This window comes from Oncorhynchus tshawytscha, unplaced genomic scaffold (assembly GCF_018296145.1).
Source record: "Oncorhynchus tshawytscha isolate Ot180627B unplaced genomic scaffold, Otsh_v2.0 Un_contig_2373_pilon_pilon, whole genome shotgun sequence".
Taxonomy (NCBI): domain Eukaryota; kingdom Metazoa; phylum Chordata; class Actinopteri; order Salmoniformes; family Salmonidae; genus Oncorhynchus; species Oncorhynchus tshawytscha.
Genome location: NW_024609500.1, coordinates 102,501 through 115,000, shown reverse-complemented (window position 1 = coordinate 115,000; position 12,500 = coordinate 102,501). Strand labels below are relative to the sequence as shown.

The 12,500-nt window shown below is 47.8% G+C and overlaps 1 protein-coding gene across 1 annotated transcript in view; it reads left to right on the top strand.

Annotated features, from left to right (window-relative positions):
* The first annotated feature begins 1,363 nt into the window (after window positions 1-1,363).
* LOC112239812 (TGF-beta receptor type-2) overlaps window positions 1,364-12,500 on the top strand; it is a 65,038-nt gene continuing 53,901 nt past the window's right edge. The window contains 1 exon segment of the mRNA XM_042315546.1: window positions 1,364-1,708. Coding sequence (XP_042171480.1) covers window positions 1,627-1,708 — 82 coding nt within the window. The 5' untranslated portion in view covers window positions 1,364-1,626.

Below are 12,500 nucleotides of genomic sequence, written 5' to 3'. Positions count from 1 at the left end.
GATGGTAGTAGGTATAGTGGGGATGGTAGGAGATATAGTGGGGGTGGTCAGTATGGAAGATATGATGGTAGGAGATATAGTGGGGATGGTCAGTATGGTAGATATGATGGTAGGAGGTATAGTGGGGATGGTCAGTATGGTAGATATAGTGGTAGGAGTTATAGTGGGGATGGTCAGTATGGTAGATATGATGGTAGGAGGTATAGTGGGGATGGTCAGTATGGTAGATATAGTGGTAGGAGTTATAGTGGGGATGGTAGGAGATATAGTGGGGATGGTCAGTATGGTAGATATGATGGCAGGAGGTATAGTGGGGATGGTCAGCATGGTAGATATGATGGTAGGAGGTATAGTGGGGATGGTCAGTATGGAAGATATGATGGTAGGAGGTATAGTGGGGATGGTCAGTATGGTAGATATGATGGTAGGAGGTATAGTGGGGATGGTCAGTGTGGTAGATATGATGGTCGGACGTATAGTGGGGTACATATGATGGTAGGAGGTAGCTCGGTCTGGCTTCTTCCAAAACTTTTCAGCATGTTCAGACCTGTCTTTGAAGAAGTCTCTCTCTCTCTGTCCCTCTCTGTCCCCCTCTCTCTCTCTCTCTCTCTCTCTCTGTCCCTCTCCCTCTCTGTCCCTCTCTCTCTCTCTCTGTCCCTCTCTCTCTCTCTCTCTCTATCCCCCTCTCTCTCTCTCTCTCTCTCTCTCTCTCTCTCTGTCCCTCTCTCTCTCCCCCTCTCTCTCTCTCTCTGTCCCTCTCCCTCTCTCTGTCCCTGTCCCTCTCTCTCCCCCTCTCGCTCTCTCTTTGTCTGTCTGTCTGTCTTTCTGCTTCTCCCTGCTCCCTCTTGCGCAATCTCACTCACCAGCAACTGGACATAAATAATGTCACTATGTCTCTGTCTGAGTCTCTGCACTGATTCTAGACATACCATACTCTCTCTCTCTCTGTCTCTGTCTCTCCCTCCCCTCTCTTCCTGAATCTCTCTCTTTCTGCCTCTCTCTTCTCACTCTCTCCTCAAATTAAAAGTGATATGAATGTACTGCCAGATAATCATTACAATGTAATTATCACACGGATACAGCATAATACCATTATTATAGGTAGTAGTGTAGTAGGATAATGTATCAAACATGTTTCATCTAAAACTTTGTATCATAAATAATGTTGTTATGTTATCGCAGATTATAGCTCGCCCCATTGTTGTTTACTCAAACATAATCTTATTATCAGTTTGCGTAGGCCCGCTCTCAGTGTTAGGCGCATAATTACAGGTTTGAGTAAAACTCCACGGTGCGAGGGAGGGAGAAAGAGAGAGAGAGAGAGAGAGAGAGAGAGGAAAAAGTCCTGCCTCTGAAAATATTTCCTGTTTCGCGACAGAGAACCCACGTCCATGCTCTGACTCGACGTAGTGTGCCCTCTGCGTTCACAGAGAGATTCTTCAGCAGTGAGTGTTCAGCTGAGCTGGAGAACGGTGTTTGGTGAAGGCAGTCTGCCTCTCGGGAAAAGCGCGGCTCAAACTTTTCACGCTGCGATCTTGACTTCCACAAAGCTTTCTCTTTATGAAACGTATTTTATTGAAGCGGGATACATTTTAATGAACAACTCTGGTAAATATATTTACTGTCATGGAGCGACGTGGGTTTTCCTTACTTTGCTGGGGCACGATACCTTTCCTGTTTATATCCGTTCTGGAACCGAGCGGAGTCGGTGAGTTATTAAAGTTGAAGTTCATCCTCCTTGACACTTTTACGAGGTGTGCAGTGACGTGAACAACTGTCATTTACTTTGGTTGTTGTTGTCATGACTACCCTAATGTTTGCCATTTAAAATAAGGATAACTTGTAAAGACTGTGTATGAGCTATTGGTATATGGTATATGCGATAAGAGAATGTCTCTTCAAAACAGCGCAACAGGTGACACTTCCACAAAACATTGCAGCGTTGAAGTTCCAGGATTTTAGGATAATATCACTAGATAATATCACTAGAACATAAGAAGAAGAAGAATATATTATCATTAGATAATATCATTAGAAAAATTAAATACGATATTTTTTGTATACGAGGCTATAACCGACGTAAATGATGCTTATCCTCCCATCTGTCTGTCTGTTTACCGTTTATGTGATGCATGGGACTGTATTAGGCTACACGAGGTGTTTGTATAACACATCAACCCAATACTGAATCCAGCCGTTTACCACTTTTCTCTTGGTGTAATGATGCCTGTGTGTTATTACCTCTGTGTTTACACATTTTCACTCACTCTGCAATCATAGGTGTTTAGTATGACATGTAAATAAACCCTGGTCCATCCCATCCCATCCCTGCCCTTCCCCTACTTCCCATCCAACAGATAACCCCTCCTTCCCCTACTTCCCATCCCACAGAGAACCCCCCCTAACCCCTACCTCCCATCCCACAGAGAACCCCCTAACCCCTACCTCCCATCCCACAGAGAACCCCCTAACCCCTACTTCCCATCCCACAGAGAACCCCCTAACCCCTACTTCCCATCCCACAGAGAACCCCTCCTTCCCTACTTCCCATCTCATAGAGAACCCCTCCTTCCCCTACCTCCCATCCCACAGAGAACCCCTCCTTCTCATCCCACAGAGAACCCCTCCCCCCACCCTCCCCTCCTCTTCCCTTCCCCTCTCCTGTCCTCCTCTTCCCCCTCCTCTCTCCTCTTCTTCCATCTCTCATCTCCCCCTCTTCCCTCTATCTTCCTCTTCCTTGCTCTCCTCCTCTTCCCCTCTCATCTCCCCCTCTTCCCTCTCTATTCCTCTTCCCTGCTCTCCTCCTCTCCCCCTCTTCCCTCTATCTTCCTCTTCCTTGCTCTCCTCCTCTTCCCCTCTCATCTCCCCCTCTTCCGTCTCTTGTCCTCTTCCCTCCCCATCTCTTCTTTCCCCTCTCCTCTCTCTCTCCTGGAGAGGCCTATTTTCAACCTGTAAACCCCACATACTAGAGAACTGCCAGCATCCTGTGTTGTGTCACACACACACACACACACACACACACACACACACACACACACACACACACACACACACACACACACACACACACACACACACACACACACACACACACACACTGTGCTGCTACAATCCAAGCCTGCCTCCTCCACAGTAAGTTGCTCAGAGCTCCTATAATATTAGATCACTCTGTGTGTGTGTGTGTGTGTGTGTGTGTGTGTGTGTGTGTGTGTGTGCGTGCGTGCGTGCGTGTGTGTGCGTGTGTGTGTGCGTGCGTGCGTGCGTGTGTGTGTGTGTGTGTGCGTGTGTGTGTGTGTGTGTGTGTGTGTGTGTGTGTAGGAAGTCGCTAAGTGTAGTACCACATCTCTCTGACATTTAGTTGTTTGAACATCTGGCTGGATTCTGTTGTTGTTGTTGCTAGTGGTGTCCTGTTAGCTAGTGGTGCCCTGGTAGCTAGTGGTGTCCTGTTAGCTAGTGGTGCCCTGGTAGCTAGTGGTGCCCTGTTAGCTATAATGTCCTGTTAGCTAGTGGTGCCCTGTTAGCTATAGGTGTCCTGTTAGCTAGTGGTGCCCTGTTAGCTATAGGTGTCCTGTTAGCTAGTGGTGCCCTGTTAGCTAGTGGTGCCCTGTTAGCTAGTGGTGCCCTGGTAACTATAGGTGCCCTGTTCGCTATAGGTGTCCTGTTAGCTAGTGGTGCCCTGGTAGCTAGTGGTGTCCTGTTAGCTAGTGGTGCCCTGGTAGCTAGTGGTGTCCTGTTAGCTAGTGGTGCCCTGGTAGCTAGTGGTGCCCTGGTAGCTAGTGGTGCCCTGGTAGCTAGTGGTGCCCTGGTAGCTAGTGGTGCCCTGGTAGCTAGTGGTGCCCTGGTAGCTAGTGGTGCCCTGTTAGCTAGTGGTGCCCTGTTAGCTAGTGGTGCCCTGTTAGTTAGTGGTGCCCTGGTAGCTAGTGGTGCCCTGGTAGCTAGTGGTGTCCTGTTAGCTAGTGGTGTCCTGTTAGCTAGTTGTGTCCTGTTAGTTAGTGGTGTCCTGTTAGCTAGTGGTGCCCTGTTAGCTAGTGGTGCCCTGGTAGCTAGTGGTGCCCTGGTAGCTAGTGGTGCCCTGTTAGCTAGTGGTGCCCTGGTAGCTAGTGGTGCCCTGGTAGCTAGTGGTGCCCTGGTAGCTAGTGGTGCCCTGGTAGCTAGTGGTGTCCTGTTAGCTAGTGGTGTCCTGTTAGCTAGTGGTGTCCTGTTAGCTAGTGGTGCCCTGTTAGCTAGTGGTGCCCTGTTAGCTAGTGGTGTCCTGTTAGCTAGTGGTGTCCTGTTAGCTAGTGGTGTCCTGTTAGCTAGTGGTGCCTGTTAGCTGTTAGCTAGTGGTGTCCTGTTAGCTAGTGGTGCCCTGGTAGCTAGTGGTGCCCTGTTAGCTAGTGGTGCCCTGTTAGCTAGTGGTGTCCTGTTAGCTAGTGGTGTCCTGTTAGCTAGTGGTGTCCTGTTAGCTAGTGGTGCCCTGGTAGCTAGTGGTGCCCTGGTAGCTAGTGGTGTCCTGTTAGCTAGTGGTGTCCTGTTAGCTAGTGGTGTCCTGTTAGCTAGTGGTGTCCTGTTAGCTAGTGGTGCCTTGGTAGCTAGTGGTGCCTTGGTAGCTAGTGGTGTCCTGTTAGCTAGTGGTGTCCTGTTAGCTAGTGGTGTCCTGTTAGCTAGTGGTGTCCTGTTAGCTAGTGGTGCCTGTTAGCTAGTGGTGTCCTGTTAGCTAGTGGTGTCCTGTTAGCTAGTGGTGTCCTGTTAGCTAGTGGTGTCCTGTTAGCTAGTGGTGTCCTGTTAGCTAGTGGTGCCCTGTTAGCTAGTGGTGTCCTGTTAGCTAGTGGTGCCCTGTTAGCTAGTGGTGCCCTGTTAGCTAGTGGTGTCCTGTTAGCTAGCGGTGTCCTGTTAGCTAGTGGTGCCCTGGTAGCTAGTGGTGTCCTGTTAGCTAGTGGTGTCCTGTTAGCTCGCTGTATCCTGTTAGCTAGTGGTGTCCTGTTAGCTTGTGGTGTCCTGTTAGCTAGTGGTGCCCTGTTAGCTAGTGGTGCCCTGGTAGCTAGTGGTGTCCTGTTAGCTAGTGGTGCCCTAGTAGCTAGTGGTGTCCTGTTAGCTAGTGGTGTCCTGTTAGCTAGTGGTGTCTTGTTAGCTAGTGGTGTCTTGTTAGCTAGTGGTGTCCTGTTAGCTAGTGGTGTCCTGTTAGCTAGTGGTGTCCTGTTAGCTAGTGGTGCCCTGGTAGCTAGTGGTGCCCTGGTAGCTAGTGGTGTCCTGTTAGCTAGTGGTGTCCTGTTAGCTAGTGGTGCCCTGGTAGCTAGTGGTGCCCTGGTAGCTAGTGGTGCCCTGTTAGCTAGTGGTGTCCTGTTAGCTAGTGGTGTCCTGTTAGCTAGTGGTGTCCTGTTAGCTAGTGGTGCCCTGGTAGCTAGTGGTGCCTGGTAGCTAGTGGTGCTCTGTTAGCTAGTGGTGTCCTGTTAGCTAGTGGTGTCCTGTTAGCTAGTGGTGCCCTGGTAGCTAGTGGTGTCCTGTTAGCTAGTGGTGTCCTGTTAGCTAGTGGTGCCCTGGTAGCTAGTGGTGTCCTGTTAGCTAGTGGTGCCCTGGTAGCTAGTGGTGTCCTGTTAGCTAGTGGTGTCCTGTTAGCTAGTGGTGCCCTGGTAGCTAGTGGTGCCCTGTTAGCTGGTGGTGCCCTGGTAGCTAGTGGTGTCCTGTTAGCTAGTGGTGTCCTGTTAGCTAGTGGTGTCCTGTTAGCTAGTGGTGTCCTGGTAGCTAGTGGTGTCCTGTTAGCTAGTGGTGTCCTGTTAGCTAGTGGTGCCCTGGTAGCTAGTGGTGTCCTGTTAGCTAGTGGTGTCCTGTTAGCTAGTGGTGTCCTGTTAGCTAGTGGTGCCCTGGTAGATATTGGTGTCTTGTTAGCTAGTGGTTTAAAATCCTGTTTGGGGGTAGTGGTGTCCTTTAGATAACAAAGTTGTAAACAAACATGGTGCCCTTAGCTATGTGTTTTTGACAGTGAGTCTGCCTGGTGGTGTTTCCTGTTAGCTAGTGGTGTCCTTTATCTCTTGTGCTGAGCTATTGGTCACATTTCAGTTATTTTTGTTTTTTAAACTAGTGGTGTCCTGTTAGCTAGTGGTGCCTGGTAGCTATTGGTTTCCATTCCTGGTGTCCTGTTAGCTAGTGTTCCTGTTAGCTAGTGGTGTCCTCACAGCTAGTGGTGTCTTGTTAGCTAGTGGTGTCCTGTTAGCTAGTGGTGCCCTGGTAGATATTAACACACACACACACACACATTGTGCACAAAACCACGTTTGGGGGTTGGCTATCTTTAGATAACAAAGTTGTAAACAAACATTCCACACCTGTTAGCACACCTGTGTTTTTGACAGGTTAGCTAATTGTGTCCTGGTAGATATTAACACACATTGTGGATTTAAAATCACACACACACACAGTCTGCCTGGTGGTGTTTCAACGTGTTCCGGTGTGTTCTTTATCTCTTGTGCTGAGCGATTAACTCACATTTCAGTTATTTTTTGTTTTTTAAACTATTAATTGACCGGTTCAATTATTTGAATTTCCATTCCTTTCTTTTCTTTTGTTCTGTGAGCTCAATGTACACACACACACACACACACACACACACACACACACACACACACACACACACACACACACACACACGCACACACACACACACACACACACGCACACACACATTTATTTGGATACATCCATAACAATGAGCTAATGAGGTGTGATTTCACCTGTCGTAGAAAATGTGCTCTCTCATCAGGACACTGTTGTTCAGAGGAGCTAGACAACAACACAGCTCACACAATCACTTCAAACTGAACCTGGGAAGACTGCAAAACCAGCTGCATTTAATTTGACCCGTTTTCATATTGACATTCATTTGTATACAGACCCATAAAAATGATGCTGATTCATGATTTCGACGGTCTGAGAAAACAAAGCCTTGCCTGTCTGTCTCATCCCGACTCCCGACCCCCGACCCCGACATGTTCATTACTACCGGCACAGCTGGATATTGAATTTCAATATGGAAACGATGTTGTAAACATCAGAGAGACAGTCAGCAAGGTTTATACAAATCTCCGCTTTTGAAAGAAATGTGAGGTCATGTCTTATACACTTTTTATAGAGGACATGAAGTTTTATAAATTGCCTGGCTGGGCTGATAAGACAGTGGATTGCACAGTTAGATGGAACAATGTAGATAGGCATTTTAATATCATAGATTTACCACCGTCTGGAATGCGGTTTTAACCAATCAGCATCCAAAATCAAATCAAATCCAATTTATTTATATAGCCCTTCCTACATCAGCTGATATCTCAAAGTGTTGTACAGAAACCCAGCCTAAAACCCCAAACAGCAAGCAATGCAGGTGTAGAAGCACCGTGGCTAGGAAAAACTCCCTAGAAAGGCCAAAACCTAGGAAGAAACCTAGAGAGGAAACAGGCTATGTGGGGTGGCCAGTCCTCTTCTGGCTGTGCCGGGTGGAGATTATAAACCTAGAGAGGAACCAGGCTATGAGGGGTGGCCAGTCCTCTTCTGGCTGTGCCCTAGAGAGAAACCAGGCTGGAGATTATAACAGAACATGGCCAAGATGTTCAAATGTTCATAAATGACCAGCGTGGTCCAATAATAATAAGGCAGAACAGTTGAAACTGGAGCAGCAGCACGGCCAGGTGGACTGGGGACAGCAAGGAGTCCAGGATTAGACCCCGCCCTTTGTATAACTAGTGTTGTTATACGCTGGGCTGCGTGGACACCTGACCTCATTAGACCTGTTGTCAGTGCTGTTTAGTTCGTTTTAAAGGGACCAAAGATTGGTCAGTCTTACTGTGTCATGGTCTTCTGGGAGGGAGGTAGGGTGGGAAGGAGGGAGGGAGGGATGTGAATATAAACCCATGTTGACAGTAACCTCTCCCGGCCTTTACTCTGAGTGGAGAGAGGGAGATATCTGAGAGAGGGCTCTGAGAGCGAGAGAGAGAGATCTGAGAGGGAGAAGATAGAGAAAGAGCAACATATATATTCTGAGAGAAGAGAGAGAGAGAAGAGAGAGAGAGCTCCCAAACATCTATTTATGGAGGAGATGAGGAGAAGAGAGCAGGGGCCAAGGATCCTCCAAGTGGCTGCTGGGTATTTGTTTATTTGACCATATTAGTCTTGACAGCTACACACAGTTTTTTTGGGGCTGTCCCCATAGGAGAACCCTTTGAAGAACCCTTTTTGGTTCCAGAGAGTTTTCTACCTGGAACCAAAAAGTGTTCTACCTGGAACCAAAAAGGGTTCTACCTGGAACCAAAAAGTGTTCTACCTGGAACCAAAAAGGGTTCTACCTGGAACCAAAAAGGGTTCTACCTGGAACCAAAAAGGGTTCTCTTATGGGGACAGCCGAAGAATCGTTTTGGAACCCTTTTTTTCTACGAGTGCAAAGGTCATCCCCTCATGACTCTCTCACTGTGCCCTCACGCCTGGACAGGGTTTTAGAGGGAGTCAGAGGGGGAGGGAGAGACAGATATCAACCCCCTCCATCTCCTCCTCCTAAAATATTGATGGATAGCGGTGTGTCACCTCACTGAGCCCTTACGCCTGGACAGAGGTTTTTAGGGAGAGAGAAACAGAGAGGGGAGTTGAAGAGGGAGATATCTTTCAGCCTGGTGAGATCAGTGGAGGTGGACAGTCAGGGGAGACAAGGCCAGTAGAGATCAGTTTCAGGAGGTGGAAAGAGTCCTCCTTAGAGGGGGAGATGGTGGAATCAGAGGGACAGAGATATCTTTTAGTAGATGAAGGGGAGCGTTTAGGTGACAGTCAGGGGGAATGTGACTCTTCTCCAGCCTGGTGTCCCTGTCAGTTTAGGTGACAGTCAGGGGGAATGTGACTCCTCTCCAGCCTGGTGTCCCTATCAGTTTAGGTGACCGGCAGGGGGAATGTGACTCCTCTCCAGCCTGGTGTCCCTGTCAGTTTAGGTGACAGTCAGGGGGAATGTGACTCCTCTCCAGCCTGGTGTCCCTGTCAGTTTAGGTGACAGTCAGGGGAATGTGACTCCTCTCCAGCCTGGTGTCCCTGTCAGTTTAGGTGACAGTCAGGGGGAATGTGACTCCTCTCCAGCCAGGTGTCCCTGTCAGTTTATAGGTGACAGTCAGGGGGAATGTGAGTTCCTCTCCAGCCTGGTGTCCCTGTCAGTTTATAGGTGACAGTCAGGGGGAATGTGACTCCTCTCCAGCCTGGTGTCCCTGTCAGTTTATAGGTGACAGTCAGGGGGAATGTGACTCCTCTCCAGCCAGGTGTCCCTGTCAGTGGTAGGTGACAGTCTGGGGAGAATGTGACAGTATTCCCCTGTCCCCTGTCTGGATGGAGACTGTGATGTGGTATATTCACTATCTGCCTGGCAGGATGGTCAAATGTCTGGATGGAGACACTATGCCTAGTGGGGTAGTTGTCTCATGTCTGGATGGAGACACAGTACGGCAGTTTGGTAGTTGTCTCATGTCTGGATGGAGACACAGTCTTGCAGTTTCTAGTTGTCTCATGTCTGGATGGAGACACATGTACTTGCAGTATGGTAGTTGTCTCATGTCTGGATGGAGACACTATGTCCTTGCAGTCCTGGTAGTTGTCTCATCTGGATGGAGACACTATGTCTTGCAGTCCTCTAGTTGTCTCATGTCTGGATGGAGACACTATGGTCTTGCAGTCCTCTAGTTGTCTCATGTCTGGATGGAGACACTATGTCCTTGCAGTCCTCTAGTTGTCTCATACGTCTGGATGGAGACACTATGGTCTTGCAGTCCTCTAGTTGTCTCATAGTCTGGATGGAGACACTATGTCTTGCAGTCCTCTAGTTGTCTCATGTCTGGATGGAGACACTATGGCCTTGCAGTATGGTAGTTGTTCATACGTCTGGATGGAGACACTATGTCCTTGCAGTCCTCTAGTTGTCCCCATACGTCTGGATGGAGACACTATGTCCTTGCAGTCCTCTAGTTGTCTCATACGTCTGGATGGAGACACCCATGTTCCTTGCAGTCCAAGGCAGTCTAACCCACTGTTCTGGATGGAGACAACCCATGGTCTTGGCAGTCCCACTCTGAACAAGTTGTCCCATGTCTGGATGGAGACACTGTTCCTTGCAGTATGGTAGTTCCCCTGAACAAGGCATAACGTCTGGATGGAGACACCCACTGTCCTTGAACAAGTCCCACTGTTCTCTGAACAAGTTGTCCCATCACCCCTGGGGCAAGGCAGGTAGTCTAACAAGGCAGTTAACCCACTGTTCCCCTGAACAGTAACCGAAAGGCTGCAAGACTGTTCCCCTGAGCTGACAAGGTACTAAAAGGCAGTCCCACTGTTCCCTGAACAAGGCAGTTCCCACTGCCCCTGAACAAGGCAGTTAACCCACTGTTCCCCTGAACAAGGCAGTTAACCCACTGTTCCCCTGAACAAGGCAGTTAACCCACTGTTCCCCTGAACAAGGCAGTTAACCCACTGTTCCCCTGAACAAGGCAGTTAACCCACTGTTCCCCTGAACAAGGCAGTTAACCCACTGTTCCCCTGAACAAGGCAGTTAACCCACTGTTCCCCTGAACAAGGCAGTTAACCCACTGTTCCCTGAACAAGGCAGTTAACCCACTGTTCCCCTGAACAAGGCAGTTAACCCACTGTTCCCCTGAACAAGGCAGTTAACCCACTGTTCCCTGAACAAGGCAGTTAACCCACTGTTCCCCTGAACAAGGCAGTTAACCCACTGTTCCCCTGAACAAGGCAGTTAACCCACTGTTCCCCTGAACAAGGCAGTTAACCCACTGTTCCCCTGAACAAGGCAGTTAACCCACTGTTCCCTGAACAAGGCAGTTAACCCACTGTTCCCCTGAACAAGGCAGTTAACCCACTGTTCCCCTGAACAAGGCAGTTAACCCACTGTTCCCCTGAACAAGGCAGTTAACCCACTGTTCCCCTGAACAAGGCAGTTAACCCACTGTTCCCTGAACAAGGCAGTTAACCCACTGTTCCCCTGAACAAGGCAGTTAACCCACTGTTCCCCTGAACAAGGCAGTTAACCCACTGTTCCCCTGAACAAGGCAGTTAACCCACTGTTCCCCTGAACAAGGCAGTTAACCCACTGTTCCCTGAACAAGGCAGTTAACCCACTGTTCCCCTGAACAAGGCAGTTAACCCACTGTTCCCCGGTTGACCGTCATTGATAATAAGAACTTGTTCTAAACTGACTTGCCTGGTTAAATAAAAACATGCCTCCTGATGCAGTTGGTTGATGTTGTATATTTTGAAGCTCAAACAGGATGTTTTGGTTTCTGGGAGGAAACATGACAGGGAAGGACATTCTTCACCTCCATTGTTTTATTCACTTCCACATCTGTCCGTGTCTCTGTGAGGAGGGTCTCTGTGAGGAGGGTTTTATTTACCTCCATTTACCTCCATGTCTCTGTGAGGAGTGTTTTATTTACCTCCATTTACCTCCATGTCTCTGTGAGGAGTGTTTTATTTACCTCCATTTACCTCCATGTCTCTGTGAGGAGTGTTTAATTTACCTCCATTTATATCCATGTCTCTGTGAGGAGTGTTTAATTTACCTCCTTTTATATCCATGTCTCTGTGAGGAGTGTTTAATTTACCTCCATTTATATCCATGTCTCTGTGAGGAGTGTTTTAATTTACCTCCATTTCTGTGATATTTACCATGTCTCTGTGAGGAGGGTTTTATTTATCTCCATTTTCTCCATGTCTCTGTGAGGAGTGTTTTATTTACCTCCATTTATATCCGTGTCTCTGTGAGGAGTGTTTAATTTTACCATGTCTCTGTGAGGAGTGTTTTATTTACCTCCATGTCTCTGTGAGGAGTGTTTAATTTACCTCCATTTATATCCGTGTCTCTGTGAGGAGGGTTTTATTTATCTCCATTTTCTCCATGTCTCTGTGAGGAGTGTTTTATTTACCTCCATTTATATCCGTGTCTCTGTGAGGAGTGTTTAATTTACCTCCATTTACCCATGTCTCTGTGAGGAGTGTTTAATTTACCTCCATTTACCTCCATGTCTCTGTGAGGAGTGTTTAATTTACCTCCATTTACCTCCATGTCTCTGTGAGGAGTGTTTAATTTACCTCCATTTATATCCATGTCTCTGTGAGGAGTGTTTTATTTACCTCCATGTCTCTGTGAGGAGTGTTTAATTTACCTCCATTTATATCCATGTCTCTTTACCTCCATGAGGAGTGTTTATATCCATGTCTCTGTGAGGAGTGTTTTATTTACCTCTCCTGTGATTTTTATTTATCCATGTCTCTGTGATTTACCTCCATGTCTCTGTGAGGAGTGTTTAATTTACCTTTTACCTCCATGTCTCTGTGAGGAGTGTTTAATTTACCTCCATTTATATCCATGTCTCTGTGAGGAGTGTTTTATTTACCTCCATGTCTCTGTGAGGAGTGTTTTATTTACCTCCATTTACCTCCATGTCTCTGTGAGGAGTGTTTAATTTACCTCCATGTCTCTGTGAGGAGGGTTTTATTTA